Source organism: Nematolebias whitei, chromosome 11 (genome assembly GCF_014905685.2).
Source record: "Nematolebias whitei isolate Nwh7 chromosome 11, NemWhi1, whole genome shotgun sequence".
Taxonomy (NCBI): domain Eukaryota; kingdom Metazoa; phylum Chordata; class Actinopteri; order Cyprinodontiformes; family Rivulidae; genus Nematolebias; species Nematolebias whitei.
The window spans coordinates 44,929,058-44,949,896 of NC_056508.1; the positions used below are offsets into that span (position 1 = coordinate 44,929,058).

The following is a 20,839-nucleotide window of genomic DNA, read 5'->3' on the forward strand; positions in this document are numbered from 1 at the left end:
TACTGTCATTCTATTTGCACTCAAAATAAATTGTTGAATTGTATAATAATTAACATTCTATGCATATTTTTATCATTCAAAAACATGCATTCAATTGAATTCAGGTTCATTTTAGAGCTAGAAAAGCAGAGGGGGAGGGAGGGGTGAATCATCACACTGGTAGGGGTGAAGGTAATGGGGTCGACCAGCCCTGAGGTGTCTCTTGAAGGAGTTGGCAACCCTATTCACATCTGGTATAAATAGTTTAGGTTTGACAGCTTTCTTCTGCAACATAAAACATAAACTTTACCATGTGACCCTTAAAGACTTAAAAAGTGGTTTGATCTCGAGCAATTAAGTGCATTAATTTAATTAACTGTAACATCCTAATGAGACAGGGTGGTGCTACGCTTGGATATAAATCATAAAGAAGAAAAAAATCTTTAAAATGTATGATTAAACTGTGAAAGAATGTTTTAAAATCCAGTTGTAGACGATGGAGTTTCGCTTTGTGTCCACAGGGTGGCGCTGTGGTCAAACTGACCGCGCGAAGCGCTGCGCGCGACTCTTCGGGGTCTAACAAAGGTTACTATGGAGACCTCTCACCTTTTTGTTCCAACTTAAGAAGAAAGATGCTGCTACGTTCATCCCTGCGATGAAAGCGCTAGCAGTAAAGCAGTAAGTAAACGGCGTTTAACTGTTAACTAGAGCGATTCACGACCAGCTCAAGGCTTTTTTTTTTTTTTTTTAACCGAACTCGCCTTTTTCGTTAGTTCCTTGGTTTATGCTTGTATTAGCTGTGAGCTAACGCTAACTGACTTCCGGTTTTAACCGATAAAATAAAGTTGCGCTTCATTCGGCCGGACTGAGCCGTGATGGTACGTAAAGGACGTAAAGGTGGGCGGGCTAGTCGGTTTCTTTCAGCGTTAGCCTCGCAGGCTAGCATGAATGTCGGGTTGGAAAGTGTAACGCCGCAAAGACATGACTGAAGAAGACCGTCCTACAAGTAAGAGGTTCAGCCGAGTGTTTGGACGAACGCGGTTCCGATGCTCGTGCGTTAATGACGCCGTGAAAATTGTGTATGTAGTGACCGCAGTAATCTGTTAATCTGGGGCTTGCTTTTCCTCCTACAGCAAAGGTTTTTTTGGTTGGGGGGGGGGGCGACACTTTTAGTTTCGTTTCACACACGATTTTTCTTTCTGCCTTTTTTTTTATTTTTATTTTTTATGGATTTTTACAAATGTTTTAACGTTAATGGAACCCCCATTAAAGCTCGCAGTGTTGCAGTGAGCCTCCGGACTGACAGGCGGCCTCGTATCGTTAGCTAAGCTGCATCTTTATTGCGCTTCAGTTTTTTTTATTTATTATTAAGATCGTATGTGGTGTAACCCGTTTATAGCTGGAACAGGGTGGTGTTGCGAAGAGTGTATTTATTTGTACGTGGCGTAATTTAAGGTCCTACTCCCAGTATTTATGTCAGGAGAATGGAATGATCCGATGGTGTGTTCAGGGTCTCCTCCGCTTCCCTTTTATGAAAAACATTTCGATAGAACGTGCGTGTTAAACCTCACTATCTAAATATATATAGATTTACTTTTGTTGTTCAGTTAAAATGAGAACATTTTAAATATTTTTTATTTCATATAATCGGCGGAAATCACGAGGCAGTTCTGTCCGGTTTAAAGAGCTCTGCTGGCAGCGTCGCGTGCGTCACGTTGTAGGGGGCGGGGTTTAAAGGAAGCACGTAGGACACGCATTGTTACTAACCTGGTCACAATGTGGTTAACTTAACCAGATAGCGCTTTGACAGTTTTTTGGACACGAAGAACACCACGCTGACTGAAGTTGGAGCTTTTCCCACAGAGACTATTGTTCTTTTTTAAACCAGTTCTGGTAAGACGTTTTCATCTGTATTTATCTACAGTGCAGAGGGCGTGTTGTAGTTAATGTTTAATCTAGAGATTCGATTCAAAGTCCTGACTCAGAAAAGTTTAATCGTTTTTATGTTTGGATTACAGTCCAGATTCCACCCTGATAAACAGGCGTGCACGCTGGTGTGATTTTTTTTTTATTGGCTGTAATATCTGCGCCAGTGTGTTTTAAAACAAAATGCTGCGTTCAGGCGTCGTTTGTTTTGTTAATGGAGGGCTGCTGTGTTTACATCGTGTTGAGCTTTAAAAAAAAGAGAGAAATCCGAGCCACGTGTTGGTGGCATGGGACCATGTGGCCTATGTAAACACTGCGTCTGATTATATGTCCTTTGCAATGAATTATGAGTAAATTGTGCGCAAGATGTGTATTTTCAGAAAACGTTTTTGGACATTTTTTGCTAAGTTAGGACCATTTGCAGGAAGTTCCTATGATTTATCTGACGCTAATTATTAGTCCCGTTTACTTACCAACTTAAATGTCAGCGTTATTACAGGAAAGGTCATGTTTCCACATGTTAACTGTTAGACTTTTAGTTATGTTCCTCTCACATCTTTTTGTGTTTATACGCAAGCTAAAACGAAAGCAGGAAATGAGGAAAGGTTTGTGGAAGTCAAACAGAGATTTCTATTATTTATTTGACCTGCACTAAATTAAATAGTTTCATGATATCTAAAGGAGCATTTAAAGTTGTAAAGTGTTGTCTCCTTCTGCAGCTGCATTTTAAAATAGGTTGCATTAGTGCAGCAGCTATTCTTGTCACTGTGTCACAGCAACAATACAGCTAATAATGCATATAATATAGAGCTGTTTTCTCATAAATGCGTTTTTTAAGCTAACATTGATTTGATCATTTGTGTTTTGTTTGTCATTTTACATAAAATCTTGAACAATTTGCTACAATACTTGTTTTTCTATAGAAACCCTAAAACAATAGAAACATTGGTACATTCAAAAGTCTGAAAGCTTCACATTTTTCCATTCTTCTATACATTCATTATCTTTACCCGCTTCTTTCTTTTTTTGGGTCGCGGGGGTCACTGGAGTCACTGTGGGAGAGGCCAGGGACACCCTGGACAGGTCTCAAGCGCATCGCAGAGATAAACGAGACAAACAAGCATTCACTCTCACTCACACCTGGGGACAATTTAGAGTTGCCAATTAGCTTAAAAACATTTTTAGGTTAGTTTTTAGTCTGTGGGAGGAAACCAGAGTACCTGGAGACAACCCACGCATCTAGAGAACATGCAAACCACCCAGAAAGGGCCCCGGCCGGGATTTGATCCGGTGACCTTCTTACTGAGAGGCGGCAGCTTTACTAAACTGTCACGCTTTTTCCATTCTTGTTGGAAAATTTAATCAGAATCGAGCCCAAAGTAGCTAATGATCTCACGTTGAACATCAAGTGTTTAGGCAGCTTAACATTAAACAGTAAAGGTACTCCCTGCAAACTATAAAATTAAACATAAGAAAAACGTCTCAAAGGATGCAGTTTGAAATTGTTAACTTTAGTAGATTTCGCATATATGAAGTTCTGTAATGTGGGTCCACATTCAATACAAACAAAGCCTTTTTCTCTGCATACCTTACTCGATGACTCAGAGTAAACATTACCTCAGAAATGTTGGACTTTTCCATCCTAATCTGCTCTTCCATGGATGTTGCTGTTGTCTCTGGTTGTTTCCATAGTAAACAAATTTATGTGGTAGTTTTTCATTGTCCACAACCCTTAATTGCAATTTTTTAAGAACTAATTGATATGCAATAAAAAAAAATACTAAAAACAATTTGGCAAGTGTTAAAAGCATTTTATGCACTTTTAAGGACAAAAACTCAATTGGCCGAGTAATTTAATTTTGATCTGGCTTTAAACAATAAAGTTAAAATTTATAATTAAAAGGAAAAACATTGATTTTTAACACTTAGGCACACCTGAACCACATTGTGTCAGATCTAAAAAAAAAAGTTAAGTCTGTTCCTCTGGACATTCAAAAAAGCAAACAAAAAAAAGTAGAAACGTTTTGTCTTTAATCCGAAAGACTTCTTCCTGTTTCTGTTTTTTGTTCGTTTTTGTTTTTTGAGTGTCCAGAGGACCAGCCTTGACTTTTTTTTTTAGATTTTTCTACCTGGATTATTGAGCATGCATCAGGATGGATTGTGTCAGACTTTATTAAAGCAAACTGGAGCTGTGACATGAGACCATGACAGTGATATGTAAAATTTGTCACACCACATGTCACATGATGAGGCGTAAATGCTGGAGATAACGAAGGACAGTCCCTTATGTGGGCAGTTTGAATGAGAAGTGATTGAGTTGAAGATTACCGACATCATGGAGCTTAGATAAACAAGGTGTCCTAAATGCTCTAACTGGAGGTCAGAGGTCGCTGATAACTATAGCAACTGTCTGCGTGGATCACCAGGCCGCACGGCGTCTGATCTCTCTTCACCTTCCTCGCACCATCTCGCCCTCTGTTTCTCCAACACACATTTACTAAACTATTGCCTCATTAATACATCACCATCTGCTCCATATGTAACGGACCAATTAGAGATGCTCTTTGACCCCACCTGTCCAACTTTCATTTGAAAGTCCGTAGCTGTCCCCAAACACCCCCCACATCCCCTTTCGCCTGCTCACATGATTGTCTACGGTTAGGCTATCCAGACTCTGACCCCTCATTTTTATCTCTCTGCAGGGCCTGAGCTGATTTGTCAGCCTTGCGTAGGTTTGATTATCACTCTCCAAGTGTCCTGTGGCTATCAGCTGACCATGGTGGTCTGAGCAGAAGAAACGCAGGAGGAAGCACAGCAAGGATTGACCGAGAAAGGAGCAAAGAGACAGATCAAAGCCGAGAGAGAGAGAGAAGGATATTTAAGGACAAAATGTCTCAAAACAAAGAACTAGTGCTTTTCTATATTAGGTATAAACTGTCACAGAGAAACTATCCACTCATCCACATACTCGGTGATCCTCCGAACAGGACTGGTGGGGACGCAGGGTTGGGGGACGCAGAGAGGACAGAGACACACGCCAACGGGACTTTTAATGGGACAAGTCCTGGGACACCGCCAGCGTCTCCGCTGCGGCAGCAACCGTTGCCGATGGCGGCGAACATGGACAAAGTGAAAGAAGCGCTACGGGACACGGCCAACGAGTTCGAGCTGCGGTACGCCCGCGCGTTCAGCGACCTTCACAGCCAGCTGCACATCACACCCGCCACCGCCTACCAAAGCTTTGAGAATGTGATGGACGAGGTGTTCCGGGACGGCGTCAACTGGGGCCGCATCGTGGGTCTGTTTGCGTTTGGTGGAGCGCTGTGTGTCGAGTGCGTCGAGAAGGAGATGAGTCCCCTGGTGGGCAGGATTGTGGAGTGGATGACCGTGTACCTGGACAACCACATTCAGCCTTGGATTCAGAGTCAAGGGGGATGGGTGAGTGTAAAAACACTCACGCACACAGTAACTGTACTGTCATGCTGTTTGTTTGTACTGAGACACACACAGAGGTGCCTTTAATACTGCTGGTTTGGTTACATGGGCAGGCTAAGCTCAAATTTTCTGCACAGAAAATGTTTACATGTCTGCTGGCAGCACTCAGCAGGAAGTAAGAGAAATAAATCTTTTTTTCTTATCCTTCAAAACTAGTTATATTTATTTTGTTTACATATTTTGTAACACCTTGAGCTGCACGTTGTGTTTCATCCACTGAAAAAGAAATGCACTGGTGAGATTTGTAGATGCCATCTTGCTAGGTGCTACACCTGTATGCACTCATTACATGTCAAAGCCACACGTTAGCACATTGTGAATGCTGGGTCATCAGTAAAAAAAGAAGCATAAAATAGAGGGAGGAGAGAATTTGAGAGAGGAGTAAAGGAATCCATCTTCGTGAAGAGAACCTGCCCATCGTTAAATGGGGTCAGTGGTCTCCGTGTTCAACCATCACCCTCTTACGATGCTGTTATTGCAAGTATCACTCAGCCCTCTGTGAATAACAAGTGGCCATCAGGGCACCAACGACCAATTGTTAGGGCTCTAACGATCGGTGATTAGGCTGATGGTTCTCCTTTTGTATGTAAACTAGCTTTGTCTGTCACCAGCAAACTGGTTGATCCACTATGATAAGGTGCTCTTTAGGATAGTTTATTGCAGCTCCTCAGCCTGAACAAGTCTTTTGGATAAAAGACAAAACGTTTGACCAAGAAGAATTCGTCCGGAGGACTTGACTTAACTTTGTTAGATCTTTCTACCTGAGACATTTTGTCTTTTTTCCAAAATACTTCTCCAGTCTGAGGCACAGCAACAATACTCTGTCTTATAAGCAGCACCTTCTCACAATGGATCAACCAGTTTGCTGCTGACAGCCAGAACTGGCTATTCCCATGTAAAAGGAGGAGCATCAGCCTAACAGTTGATTGTTAGAGCCCTAACTATTGTTCGTTGGTGCCCTCATCACACCTGTCCGTGCAATGACAATAAAGCTGATCCTGATGGCTGCTTACTATTCACAGAGGGCTGAGTGATACTAGCAATAACAGCATTGTAAGAGGGGGACAGTTGAATACGGAGATCCCCTCCTACCAAGCCTGGTCATGTATTACAATCTGCAAAATGCCAACTTGATTTGCTACTGTCCCAGTACCATCAACCATGTGGCCTGCACTCATGGATCAAGTATTAGGTTTTTAACTAATTAAACTTTCAAAAACTGTCGGTTCTAATTATCTGGTTTTCAGCTTGGTGATAAAATTTACCAAGTGTTGTAATCGTATAGCTAGATCAGTTCACTTAAATTAAGTTCTTTACATGCCTTACTTGGTCTAATCATAACTCTACTACCAATATCTGTAGTGTAGTTAATTACACTTCAAAGAATAACTTCTATAATGTAGTCTTTTATCATAATTCTGGTAATATTTATACTCTATAGAATATGTACTTAAATATTTAGACATATATTTGAGCGTTTCTCTACCCTTTATGCTAATTTCTTTTTTTTAACATGTTTATTTTGTCTATAGGTGAAGTGTAGGTCTATAGCAGATGACAACAAAGTCCATGCTCAATAATCCAGGTATACAATCCAACATTTTTCAGTCGGGTCATCTGGACAGTTTCTTTTTTTTGTGCTGAAACGTTTTGCCTTCGATCCGGAAGGCTTCATCATTCAAGGAAACAACAAAACTGATTCTTCCCCAAACAGCTTACTCCAAAGTACCATCCTATTGCAGATATTTTTTAATTTATAAAAACAAAATCGCAGCAAAATCTAAGAAGTTCCAAGTTTTTAATGTGTAATATGACACAATACTTGCCTAAGAAACGTAATACCACCTTCTCTGAAGTGCAGTTGCTGATGATTATAAAAACTAAAGACAAAGCATTGGGCTTCTTGCGTGAGTTTGGGTTTGACTCCTTGGAGCTGCCGTGCTGGCAGTAAATAAGGACGAGACATACCTTCTACCAACATCAAAGCCATTGTGGTTGACCATTTATTTCAGTGTTTCTATTTCAGACCTCCTTGAACATGTTAACGTCCCACATGCATCATGTGTTGTGGGTCTTTGTCTCATGTCAGTAAAAGATTATTTAGCTCTGTGACCAGCAGATGAGAAAATACTTCAGATTAAATCTAATGATGGAGAATAACATACAGGAGAAGTCTGCACATGTTGTAAAAGAACGTCTGCGTTTATAACGAGTAAAAAACCCAGAATGTTTGCGTGGTCAGCAGCTGCTTCAGCTGTCCACTAATTGATCAGCAGCTGGTAGTTCAATGAACTGAATCGAACTGGGGGCTTAACGGCCTTTTCCTGGGCTTTGTAGCTCTCTTTCAGCCCACCTGCCTTGGTGATCGAAGTTCTCATCACAGAGTGGATCAAGTCCAGGGCTTTTACAGAAAGTCCTTTGTTTTACTCTGTTCCCTTGATTGGCTCTGTGCTTTGTGCTTCCACTCCCTCAGCGTCTGACCAGTTTTATCAGTACATTTTTTTATCTGTTGTTTTCTTCACCAAGGCAGCTGCATGCACATGAAAGCTGTATTCTCTTTTCTGAATTTAGTTGCAAAGTGGTCCATCCTGGTACAGTATGCAGTGTTGTTGTGTGCTTGTGAGTCAGTGTGCTCGTGTTCACTGCCGGGACGGTTCAGGTCAGCTGTTTTTGTTGCTGTGACCGTTTGATTTCACAATGTAGAGCGACAGGGCAGAAGCTGTTTATTTTCACCCCAGCAATGGACAATACCAGGTCGAAGGTCGGTCCTATGGAAACTGCCATCCCTGTGCCTGGAAGCGTTTTTAGGCAGATTGAGGCTTTGCTGTTGCCCGTTCTGTTGATTTTACTCATTTATTTCACAGTTTGATTAAAAGTTTTAACAGACAGGCTTAGCAAACAACTGTCCGAATATAATTCGTTACAGTAAAAAAAACAAATAAATAAAAATACAAATGTTGAGTGTCTCCGCAGTCGGTTTCGCTGCTCTTGTGGGCAGATGACATCGTCTCGAGCGCATGATGCCACTTCTGTCCTCACTGAGCTGTGCATAAGATGTTTATTGTCATGCTTTAGAGATTCGTTTGTTGAAGAGTGGAAGGGTAAAGAGCTCTCTAGTCTGATAACAATCCTGTTTAAGTTGTCCAAAAAGCTGGAACTTTTAGAATGGCAGTGAAACTAAACGTCAGAAGGGATTTTACTGCCGTTGCTTTCACCGTTTCTCATGGCTTTACTGTTTTTCCCCTCTTTGTCACTGTGGCTTACCAGTTCAAACCCAACCCACACTTTCTCTGAAACATGGCAGTCTCTCAGTAAACCCACACGAGACTTTGTAGAGTTTTTTTTTCTTGTCTTTTATTTCCCTCTTCCTTTTTCGTCTCCCCCGATGCCTCCTCGCAGGAATAAAGTCAAAGCCGTTGGCAGATGTGGGTATAGCTGTGAAGCAGGTATTTGCTGATGAAATATTAGTTTGCTTTAAGCAGCAGCGAGGTCTTTTATTATTGTTTCACTCAACTAGGAGTCTCATTTTATTAATGCAATTAAAATTCTAGTTATTTTATGGAAATATTTCAGGAAAAGTAAGGGGGGGATACATTCTAAAAATTGAAAACTAGATTTTAATGTTTTTTATGTATGTTTCAAAGCAAAATGACAGTTTTCAGTGTTGACATAATAATGTGGTAAACTATTTTTGTAGTCAGTGGTGAAATAACCAGCGTTGGTCTTTTCTAACAAGACCCAATGTTTTTGTTTCAGTTTTTAACTGAAAAAAATATTATTTTGAATATAAAATAGTTGTGTAGAACATTGCGACTGAGAGCAGCTCTTTTCCTGTGCTGCCTTTTTATTTTTATATATATTTTTTTTGTTCAAAACCCCTCCAAAATTCAAGAGACGGGCACTCTGAAAAGGAGAAATATTCAGTTTGGGAGGTAAATATTGAAAAGTGAAAGGTGTTTTGCACAACAGAGAGAACCTCGCTGTCATAAAAAACTGGAAGCCTCAGCTTAAATGATCCCGCCGGAGCTTATTTTGGAGCCTTCACTGTCCAGGGTGCTGATATATTGGATCGTAGCTAAGGGTGTGAGATGAATGCACTCAGCCAGGTTCTCCCACTTCAGCTTGTGGTTTGAAAAGAACTGAAGTAAAACCGTACATCGTCGGATAATAAACCTCCTTGGCAGACAGCAGCGGTACAGACAGTGCATCGACCTAATAATGCCGTTTCCACCAGAGGAGGCGATGGCAGTGATTACTCAGTGGAGATTTAGCTGCCTCAGGGTGGGGGTATGGGGTTATTACCAATTATAGATGAATAATATCTGAACCTGCTACTGGGGAAAACAACGTTTTTTTCCTCTCGCTGACAGACTAATAAAGGCTAAACTCGTTTAGACGTACAACGTTGCCGTGGTCAGGGATGCTTGGCTGGAGCTTTATGGGTATGAGGAGGGGTTTCAGTGGAAAAACGAGGGGAAAAAGATATCATTAGTTCAGTCGTTGTGCTTTGTGCTTGCAGTGGTTTCAGAAAGGTCAGGGAAAGTTGGCTTCAAGAGGATTGTGTTCTCCGTTGTGGCTCGGATTTCTTTCTCGTGGACGCAGCGCATGATGTTTCGCAAATAAGGATTTAAATGAAAGGATCTCGTTGCAAAATGTGAAATCAAACACATAAAAATGCTATTTTGATCTACATCAAATGGTGCGGTTTTACTTTAATAGTCCAACATTTTTCAGTCGGGTCATCTGAAAGAAACTGTCCAATGACCTGATTAAAAAATGTTGGATTGTATACCTGGATTATTGAGCATGGACTTTGTTGTTTACTTTAATAGGTTTCCTCGTATACTGATATAGTATATATTTTAATCTCTAATCAACAAATCTGAGCTTAAAAACGTACCAATGCATCAACGTTTTCAGTCACTTTGGCTGTTACAGGTAAACTTATGTACTAGTTGGCGGCCGTTCACGTATGTTATGTGATATATTTAAGAACTCAGTCATCAAAATAAGAAAAAGAAAGTCGAGATTTTTCTTTTTTCTTTGATTTTTTTTATTTTTTTGTTTGTTTTTTCTTCTGTCTGTGACTTTGCATTGAGAACTTTTAATTCAGTCATATTTCTTTGTAGAAGCAAAACTCATTTAATACATTTACTGTATAAAGGTTGAATGGAAAAAAAAATACAAAATTAACAGCAGTGACTAAATGCATATATGCGAGTAATAAAAGGGTTCCCCGTAATTTTATTTTAATTTCACACAGTTAAAAGTTCAGGATCAATGGGTTGTGTGCGTCTGCATCATAATATAAAAAAAATATATTTCTAGAGTTTTGTTATTTAAAACACTTTAGTTTACACAGTGGAAGACATTGCATGTAGCTTAGAGGAATATGTTAAAAATGAACCTTTTAGGGCTCATTTACCAGAACGTACAGATGTATCTGTTTTGGGGAATTTTCCATTAAAATACAGAAGTTTAAATTTGTGATCAAATTATGAATATTTAGTAGGAACCACCACAAACGGTTCCTATTGGTCTTTTTCCTAGAAGCTGTTGGTAACAGACGTGTAGCGTAACTTTTAACAGAAGTGTGTAATTGTAAATATGTGCAGTCCGTTATAACGTGGGATGGACACGGGGAGTGTAATTAATAGCCTTCAGAAGGTCACTTCATTGACTTGTTGTGACTCGGGAAGCACCTGAGCGTCCTCTGTGCCCTCCTGTACGGCGGGCTTATTTACTCTCCGTCTTCCTCTGTAATTAACATGCACATCGTATCCGCAGTTAGATCGACTGAGTCGTCTGTCAGGCTGCTCTAACGTAGAAGAACAGGAAATCTCACCCGTGGGACCTATCTGGACCGCCTCCTCCCTCCCCCATCCCCGAGCTTCATCTTCTTTACATCTCTCCATCTGTGTCTCCATCTTCTTTACGTGCACACCTCTTCCTGCCACCAATTGATTTTTGTACTTTTTTTTTTTTTTTTTTTACTGCTCCCATTACATCTCAGGTCGTCATTTTTGAACTCTACTACTCTGTGAGACTCTCCCTTTTTCTCTCGCTCATGTTGCTACATCTGTTTCTGGTCCGACATCTAAATGCACCAAACCACGCACTTCTTCAATCTTTGCACTAATGCAGTCCGCCTGCATTCCAGTGCTTTGTCCTGTAAATTTGTTGAGAAAACACTCGCACACACTGCTGCAACATTGGCTCTTATCGATTCCCCGTGATTTGATTCGGCCTCTTCACCCCCACATTTCTCCCCCCCCCAGCTGCTATCGTCTTCACCACCTTCACCTTACCCGTCGTCCATGTTTTGGTCCCTTCTCGTCTCCCTACGCCTCATCCTCCTCTTGTCTTCATCGCTAATTAACTGAGGAAGATGTTTTAAAAAATTTTTTTAATCAACTTTCTGAGTTTTAATGTTCAGAAACTTGAATGATTGCATGTTTGTAATTTTGTACGTGGCGTGGGTTGTTATTGTCTTAGATATGAGTGTTTTTTATTGTATGGTGGCGCACTGCAGAGGGGAGGGGACGACGCCAAGTCAGACTGGTCACATGACTTTCTCAAACAAAGAACCTGGGGTCCCCCACACACACATACAGAGAAATTTGCTATATTGGCTTTTTAGTTGTTCCACACAGGTGTGTTATCGCTCTTCGCAGACAAAGCCACCGCTGAAAAGGACGATCTGATCGAAAAGTGACTTTTGTCTTTGCCTCGTCCTTTAGCTGGTGACGCTCGGAGACAAAATTCCTGCAAACCTTTTTTTTTTTTTTTGCATCGGATCAATGGCGGCTACTTTTGTTCAAACCACGTCACACGACTGTGTGGTGGGTGGCTCGGTGCAGAGCGATATCATGAATGTAGCTGCTCAACCATGAACCCGACTCTTTTGTTTTTGTATGCATATATTAAACGCGTGCATTAGTTGTGTCGCATCAGTTGTGACTATTTGTTCATGTGGGTCACAGGGTTGTAGCATGAGAGCATCAGAGATCAATCATGTTTTTAGATTTGTGTGTTGTAACCCCCCCCCCCCCAGAGATTGACGCAACAGATTATTTTTATGTAAGAGTTGGGCACGTCTGCGAAAATATCTGAACTGCGCTGAATTTTCACAAGTGGTGCGAAGAGCAGTGGCGTACAAGCAGACTCCGTTAATTATGTGATGGTTTATTGTGGCAGTTTTGGTTTACGGGGGCAGGTCTGGTCTTCCTGCTCTGCTCCGTGTACTGTATGTAAAAGCTGGAAAAACACGTTTTAACAACAACTCCCCCGTCTGTGCGTCCGTTTGTTTACGACTTCGGTCAGAGCGGAGTTGGTCATGTGAAAGGCGATATCTGTAGCTCTGAAGCATCCTGCTCTCACGCATTGAGAAATCACAACTTTAAAAAAAAAAGTTGCACTTCGGATAAATCTGTTTGTGTCAATGCTGTTCCAGTTTCTAAACAATTTATTTATTTTTTTTGTCTCAATCAATTTTTCCAACTTGGTGCTATTTTAGCCATTCGTTAATCAAGACAATCAGCTAATAGATGGTTCTGTGGCTTCTAATTTTTCTAACTTAGACATTTCAAGTTATTTACCTTTTTGTTCAAAAACATTTCACTCTTAGAAATGCGTTGAGATCTTAACGATTCCTTCCTAACAATAGATCTGTTTTGAAATCTGCTTGTTCTGGTTTTGTTTTGTGCTGATATTAGTTAAAAGCTGCTTTTTCTGCATCTTTTGCTCCTTTTTTAGATTTTAGCTACTGTCCTGCTTCTTTTAGCTTTCATAACTCTTTGCTTCTGCAAATTTCAGCAGCCATTCAACACTCGGCGTTCACAAATATTTCTCTAGTTTGTATTTCTCTTATGTACACACACATCCACACTGATGTAACGGCATCAAGATGTTGATGCGTTGCTTTTTCTAGACTTTGTATAAGCAGATGCTAAACTGTGCAATGGAAGAGTGTTTGTGTTCATAACACCAGCATGTAGAGCTTCAACACCTTGTCAGAAACTGAGCAACAGAGCTGAGAATGGAGGTTTGTAGGAAGGGAGATGCCAAGAAGGCTGCGAGAAGACCATGAAGCCGGTGACTCAGCCTGATGATGATGCCGTTTGTGGGTCAGTAGGTTTAGCAGCATAAACGATGCTCTTTGCATAAAATGTATTCTTCTCCATATTCAGTGTACATGTAAGAGCGGAGCATCTGGATGTCTGCAGTGCACTGAACGTTCTGCGTTCAGTTGCCAATGTGCTGCTCTACTTTTTCAAAGCTTAGTGGTGAAATCGGGTCACAGGCAAGAACACCCCTCCCCATCTTCCTCTCTGTTCCCTTCTCTCCCTCATTCTACTTGTCCTCTATTTTTTTTTACTTCATCTCTTTCTCCTCCAGAGACGGATTCTTTCTTCCCTCAGTTTTTTTTATTTTTATTATCTTCCTGCATCCCCACAGTAAAGCCCAAGCATTCACCCGCATCCCTCTCCTTACAGATTGGGTTTTATCCCTCCATCTTTCTCTCTCTGTCTGTCTTTTCTCTGCTTTACTCGCTGTTTCTTCTATGATCATATCCATCATCAGCTTATTAGCCATATCATGGGATTAGTAAGCCTCGTAGTTTATATTATAAAGGGCTGATATTTCATGATAATGTAAGTCGTCTTATACAGGACTAAATGATAAAACGCATCAAGGCCATCACTGTTTATATTCAATGAATGGCCAGGGGGAAAGCATTGAAGCCAGACCTTATAATCAGTAGTAGGAGATAATCGAAACTATGTGTAAAAAAATAAAAAACGTGTTTAATTCTGCTGATATTTCAGTGTTTCTGAGGAACACTTTCTTTTATGTTGTCAAACTTGATGAAAATATGCAGTCCGTGATAGGAAGTGTGGGTTTAGAGGTACTTTCCATTACTTTTTATGTTTCTCTCCTCTTGGGTTTTTCCCTTAGTAAAATCTTTTTCCATCCTTTTTGTCTTCGCAGTTTCATCTAATTGTACTTTCGAATGTTGTCCCACACTGTCTCTTTGTTCGTTCCTTTCGTCTCACTCCAGTCCGGCTCGTTACTTGTGCGTTTCTCCTTCAGCTCTCCCAGACAGATGGCAGGTCTTGAGGTCATGGTGAGGTGTCAGGGTGGGGTGATGGCCTACAGGGTGGAGTGTTGTATTTCTGAAGACATCCAGCCGAGGAGCTTTTCTATTGTCTTTGCTTCAGCTCAGTTCTCCTCCTGTCTCTACGCTGTCCTAAGCATGTGCTCTCTCTGCCAGACGTGCACACTTATTCCAGAGTCCTTAGCTTTCCTGCTGCGTCTCAGCGGTGTGAACATGCAAAACGTGTGTGCAGAGTGTGTGTGTTTGCTGACAGAATTGGGTTTTGTGGAGAAACGGCCCCCAGAGTACGACAGGGAACAGATTGGAGTCTGAGCCTCCTTGTCCTGACTCATTAATCTCTTCTTTAATTCATGGTCTCACCGCCGGCTCAACTCAAGCACGCTCACACACACAAGTAGGCTTGTATCATGACGGCTCCGTGGTCCAAAAGTAGAAGAAAAGAGTGCACGTGCACTTGTTGGTGCCTGGCACAAACAGTCACAAGTGTCATCACTGAAGGGAGGTTTAATGATTTAATTTCCTCATGTTTTAGTTGCTTTCTTCTGCTTGGAAATCATCCACCAAACTTCAGACCAGCTTCTCATCCTCCCTTCACCGTCTCCGGAATGCCAGCATTGATAATCATGCCTTCAGTAGAGGTCATGCTGCCAAAATCCTGAAGTTGAAAACAACCATAAATGTCTACAAGGACTGGTTTCAGCCAGTCTTCCATGCAGGTTGTTCCACTTACCGTTGATCTGCCTGAGCTCAAGTTTTCCATCATTCTTACCCAAAAGATTAAAGAAGAATGGTCTGAAGTTCTTATCTCGCCACTTTCCTTCAAGCTCTCTGGCATGACCTTCTTCTAGTTGCAAATGACAGTTGAATCCTTTTCTGCATTGTGCTGCTGCCTGTCAGCTTTAAAATGTCACATTCTCAATTTTAAAATGACACGTTCAAAAAATAAGTGGAGGAGAACCACATCCAGAGCGACGGAAAGAAAACCCTCAGCTAGATAAGGCATGCACATTTTAAACATCAGGATTCGAATGAATGCACTCTTCTTCAGAGATTGGCCAGTGTATTATGGATGCTTCATATTTTTTCCACACAGTGGCTGCATTTTTATCAATTTGACTCTTTGATTGAGCAGTCCAGGTTTTGTTTTTGCCTAAATTTTATTTTTTTTTTACCTTATTTGATATGTATGTGTTGAATCCAGAAAGTGGGCTTTCCTTCTCGCTCATGAAAAAACATTATGCCCGAGTTATGAGAGCGAACCATGTTTTACTCCTCTGTGCTCGTTCATTTTTATGTCGGTCATGTGGGATCTTTGGCGGCAGACCTGACTGCCTCATCCCTTTTTAAATGCCTCGGGAGTCACAAGTATGAAAAGGAGGACGGAAAACCTTGAGGAAAATCAGGAAGAGATGAACTCGTGGAAATGATGAGGACATTGATAAGAATGCAAGAATAGGTGCTCACATTGTTGGCCGCACTTCTTCAATGGACGGCTTTAAAGGCTTAAACCATTATGCAACTATAACTTCACTAAAATGATAGGACGGGTGGTAAAAATGAATAGGTATTCTAAAAAAATCTCTAAAGAAAGCATTACCTTAGAAGATTATGCAGCATTTATCTTGCGAGATTATTCGTTATGGTGCAGAGCCAGATCTAAACTCTGAGAATGACGTAAGCATGTGTGGGGATAAACAAAGTCTTTCATGTATTTTTGTTGGACCTCTGTGCTGAGACAGAAGGCTAACCACGGGAGCAGAAGGACAGATGCTTCAAAACAAAGAAGGACAAACCCCTGTTGTTTTCTTGTTGGATGCTTTTGGGAGGGGGTACAGAAAGAATGGCAACTCTGTGTTAAGGTTTCTGAAGTCATTGTGTTTTGTTTAAGTTTGTATTGGAGCAACATAATGTCATGGATGCCCTGGAGTCTGAAGGTCCAAGTAGGTAACCACCAGGATGGGTCAGTCAGTTTGATCAGAATCAGAAAGGCTGACTCAGTGTGGACTCATGCACTTCAAGGTTGTTGTGCATTCTGAGCTGGTAGACTTTATCTCTAACCAGTCTGCCTTCTGCTCTGACTTCTGATGATTGGAGATTTGGTCTTTTTCAGACCATTCTCTGTAGACCCTAAATATAGTTGCACATAAAAGTAGATTGGCAGTTTGTGAAATACGTAGACCAGCCCTTCACTTACAGCCCCGTTCTTACCCATTCTCGCTCGGTCTAAACTTCAGCAGGTCATCTTCACCACGTTACATGCCTAAAGCCATTGATTTGCTGCCATGTGATTGTCTGATTAGCTACAGTAGTTCTGCTAACAAAAGCAGTTGAACAGGTGGACAAAATAAAGTGGCTGCTGTGAGCATTTTGAGTGGGATCTTTAATTTGAAATTTTAGTTACCAGCTGTTACAGAAAGGTCTTTAAAATTTGATTACATTATTAAAAGATTAACTAAATTCTGAGCATTTTTAGCTTTCCTGGTGAGATGTGAAGATGTGCAGAAGCTTTCATTATTTTTTTACAGAACCTCCCAGGTTTGGCTAATGTGAGTGGTAAAAATAAGCCTTTAATCTGCTGCCATCAAAACTTCTCACAAATTCTGTTTTATTTAGTCAAATAGTCCAAAAACGTCAGTTTTGGGGGTATTCTTAAAATGAAGACCATTACGTATCCAGCAATGTCCAAATAGAATTACTCAGAACTGTTGTGGGTTTCTAATAAACCGCCATTGAAAGAAAAGTCACTAAATTTAGTTTTTTGTGTTTTTTTTTTTTTTTTTTTTGGGGGGGGGGATTTGCAACAAAATTTAAATGCATTGTAGCCACCAGCTGACCAACATGTTGATTTTAATGACTGTACAGACATTGTGTTAAAATCATAGAACATCTTTATTGCCTTTTTTATATAGAAAGGTTTCATGTTTCCAATGCTTTGGGCCACAGAGGGAGCTGAATGGCCATTTTCTGGATTTCTTCCAATCCATCTCGGTTGGAAGCTTTCCTCAACCAATTTCAAGGTTTAATGTCTGGGTTTCACCGGGCTATTTAAGGACATTCTGAAAGAAAAGGAGTCACTTCAGCCCAGTTTCAGTTCATTACGGGAGTGAGCCAGTGTCCCTAACAAGATCATAAGCCATCATTGGCACTCCCTGAGCATACAGTAGATCTGTTTCTCCACGCCCTAAAAGATATTTTGTATACTCCAGATGTTCTGTCATCACAAGTTTACCGGCTCAGTCACCGCTACAGATTGTTCTGTCGGCACTCTGACCATCCTGGGCTTGTGACTAGATTTTGTCAGATGTCCAACTCTGGAGAGCTGGTGATCCAAGTGTTATACCTTTTCATAAAATTCAGTTGTGCCACTGTAAACATTAGGAGCTCGACAAGTTCTTATATCCCTGCACAGATCTTTTTTACAACACAGTTAGATCAGGAGTTGGAAAAGATAGTAGAGGGAAAATGGAGAGTGTGGTAAAGAGGAGAAGAAGAAAATTCAGGCAGAGTGGACGTAGAGAAGTTTAATGATTTGTGGCAAGTGTGGCAGCAAATGTCAAAGGAAAGGTTCACAAGACAGTGGTGAGACCAGCTATGTTGTATGGTCTGGAGACAGAGACATGGACTAAAAGACAGAAAAAAGAATTGAAGTGATATTGAAGTCATCTGAAGATCTAACAAGGTTAAGTCCACTGGACCGATTCTTCTTGTTGAAACGTTTTGTCTTTGATCCGTCTCTGATAACTGATATTTCAGAACTGTCTTTTGACACTTTATATTTTTGCTGTTGTTGGGTGTAACTAGAACCCTTAATACATAATTTTGTTTCACCTCATGTACCACGTGATGTGAATGACAATAAATTGACTTGAACTTGATAAACAATTAAGTTCAATGCAAAAATCGATGCGGATGTTCTGGTTTTTAGTTGAAGTGAGGACAGAGGATGCACAAGACTGAGTGAGATGGAGAATAACTCGCTGTGGCGACACCTGAATTTGGAAAAGACCTTGTTTCATAATGTAGCTTAATTTTATTTTGTTTTATAGCACTATTTTTATTTACTTTTCATTTTATATGCAATTTATGGCTGTTTACTGTTGTCCATACCTTATCTGTGGTTTTGTCTGAAACAGGTCTCTCTTGAAAATGAGTCCTCGTGACTCAATGAGACTAACCTGTAGAAATACAGGTTGAATGAGAAAAAATTCAAAAGGCTCATTCAGTCTGAGAAGCTGCAACAAACTCAAGTTTTATAAATGGCACCTTCTCATAATGAATCAGCCAGTTTTCTGGTTACAGCCAGCTGGTGCACATCCTCTCTATCAAGGATGTGTACATCTTCATCTCTGAAAGAGTTGACTGCTGGCCTACAGATGAGTGAAGTGAAGGAAGCCATCTTTGAGGAGAACCTGTCCCATCGTTAAACAGGGGTGGGGGCCTCCCATGCTCAACTGTCTAGGGGCCGTTTATGCGACTTGTATTTTGAGTGAAACGTTTGGCTGTTCATTTACACAACAGCCCCCGTTCTCACTGAAACCGAATGTTTCTGAATCCACGTCTCAGGGTGGGGATTTTCAGGGAAACCCCCACAGAGTGTGAAATGTTCCTGCAAGTGTGACGTGGCACATGAGCACTATAGGTGGCTGCAGTCAGAAGTTTTTCTGCACAGTCAAAAGTTATGGTAAACGGAAGACCAGTGTTTTTTTGTACTACACACCCTTTTTCAGCATGTAGGAGCAAAACTAATGATAAAAATCCAGGGTCCAGGGTTGGTGTATTCATCAGTTTGAACATAACTGTTGCCTTTACAACATCGCATGGGCATCTGGGTCAGTGCCACTGGATTGGCAGACTGTGGTGGTGGTTCTCCTCTTCAAAAAGGGGGACCGGAGGGTGTGCTCCAATTATGGGGACATCACTCTCCTTAGCCTCCCTGGTAAGGTCTATTCAGGGGTACTGGAGAAGCGAGTCCAATTGTTGCTCAAACCTCAGATCCAGAAGGAACAATGCGGGTTCCGTCTTGGCCATGGAACACTGGACCAGCTCTTTACCCTCACTAGGGTCCTCGAGGGATCATGGGAGTTTGCCCATCCACTCTACGTGTGTTTTGTGGACTTTGATGGGATTGGAGACCTGTTGCTACAGGCTGTTCAGTTCTCGCACAAGTAGTGCGAGAGTTTGGTTCGCAATGCCGGTAGTAAGTCAGACCCCTTCAGGGTGGGAGTTGGACTCCACCAGGGCTGCCCTTTGTCACCAATTATGTTCATAACTTTTATGGACAGAATTTCTCGGTCCAGCCAGGGGGCAGAGGGGGTCCTGTACAGTGGCCTCAGGATTCTTTATCTTCTCTTTGCGGACGATGTGGTCCCGTTGGCGTCACCGTGCCATGATCCCCAGCTCTCAATTCAGTTTATTTATATAGTACCAAGTCACAACAGAAGTAGTCTTGGGGCACTGTACAAAAAGATTCACATACATAAAAAATCAATTAGTAACTTAATCCGAGGAAGCCAACAGATAACGTTGAGACTTCATTTCATCACAGTCTCCCATCCTGAGCAAGAACAAAGACAGCAATGGAAAGGATAATCTCCCTTGTAACACTGGAGTTAATATTTCACTGGAGCAGTTCGCAGCCGAGTGTGAAGCGGCTGAGATGAGAATCAGCACCTCCAAATCTGAGGCCATGGTCCTCAACTGGAAAAGGGTGGATTGCTCTCTTCGGGTCGAGGGTGAGGTTCTGCCTCAAGTGGAGGAGTTCAAGTGTCTCGGGGTTTTGTTCATGGATGACGGAAAAATGGAGCGTGAGATTGACAGACGGATTGGTGCAGTGTCAGCAGTACTGCAGACTCTGTGCCAGTCCATTGTGGTGAAGAGGGAGCTGAGCTGTAAGGCAAAGCTCTCTGTTTACTGGTTGGTCTATGTTCCTACCCTCACCTATGGGTAGTGACCAAAAGAAAGAATGAGATCATGGATACAGATGGTTGAAATGAGTTTCCTCTGCAGGGTAGCTGGATTCTCCCTTAGAGATAGGGTGAGAAGTTCAGTCATCAGGAGAGACTCGGAGTAGAACCGCTGCTCCTCCACATCAAAAGGTGCCAGTTGAGGTGGTTTGTGCATCTGGTAAGGATGCTTACTGGGCGCCTCCCTAAGGAGGTGCTTCGGGCATGTCCAAATGGGAGGAGACACCAGGGAAGACCCAGGACACGCTGGAGAGACTACGTCTCTCTGTTGGCCTGGGAACACCTTTGAATCCTCCCAGAAGAGCTGGAAGAGGTGGCTGTGGAAAGAGAGGTCTGAACCTGCCCCCCCCCCCCCCCC

The 20,839-nt window shown here is 41.6% G+C and overlaps 1 protein-coding gene across 1 annotated transcript in view; it reads left to right on the forward strand.

The window, feature by feature from the left end:
* The first annotated feature begins 883 nt into the window (after nt 1-883).
* The window catches only part of bcl2l1 (BCL2 like 1), a 35,007-nt gene continuing 15,051 nt past the window's right edge, over nt 884-20,839 (forward strand). The window contains exons 1-2 of the mRNA XM_037685037.1: nt 884-985; nt 4,608-5,343. Of these exons, the coding sequence (XP_037540965.1) occupies nt 4,795-5,343 (549 nt within the window). The 5' untranslated portion in view covers nt 884-985; nt 4,608-4,794. The remainder of the gene's footprint in view (nt 986-4,607; nt 5,344-20,839) is intronic.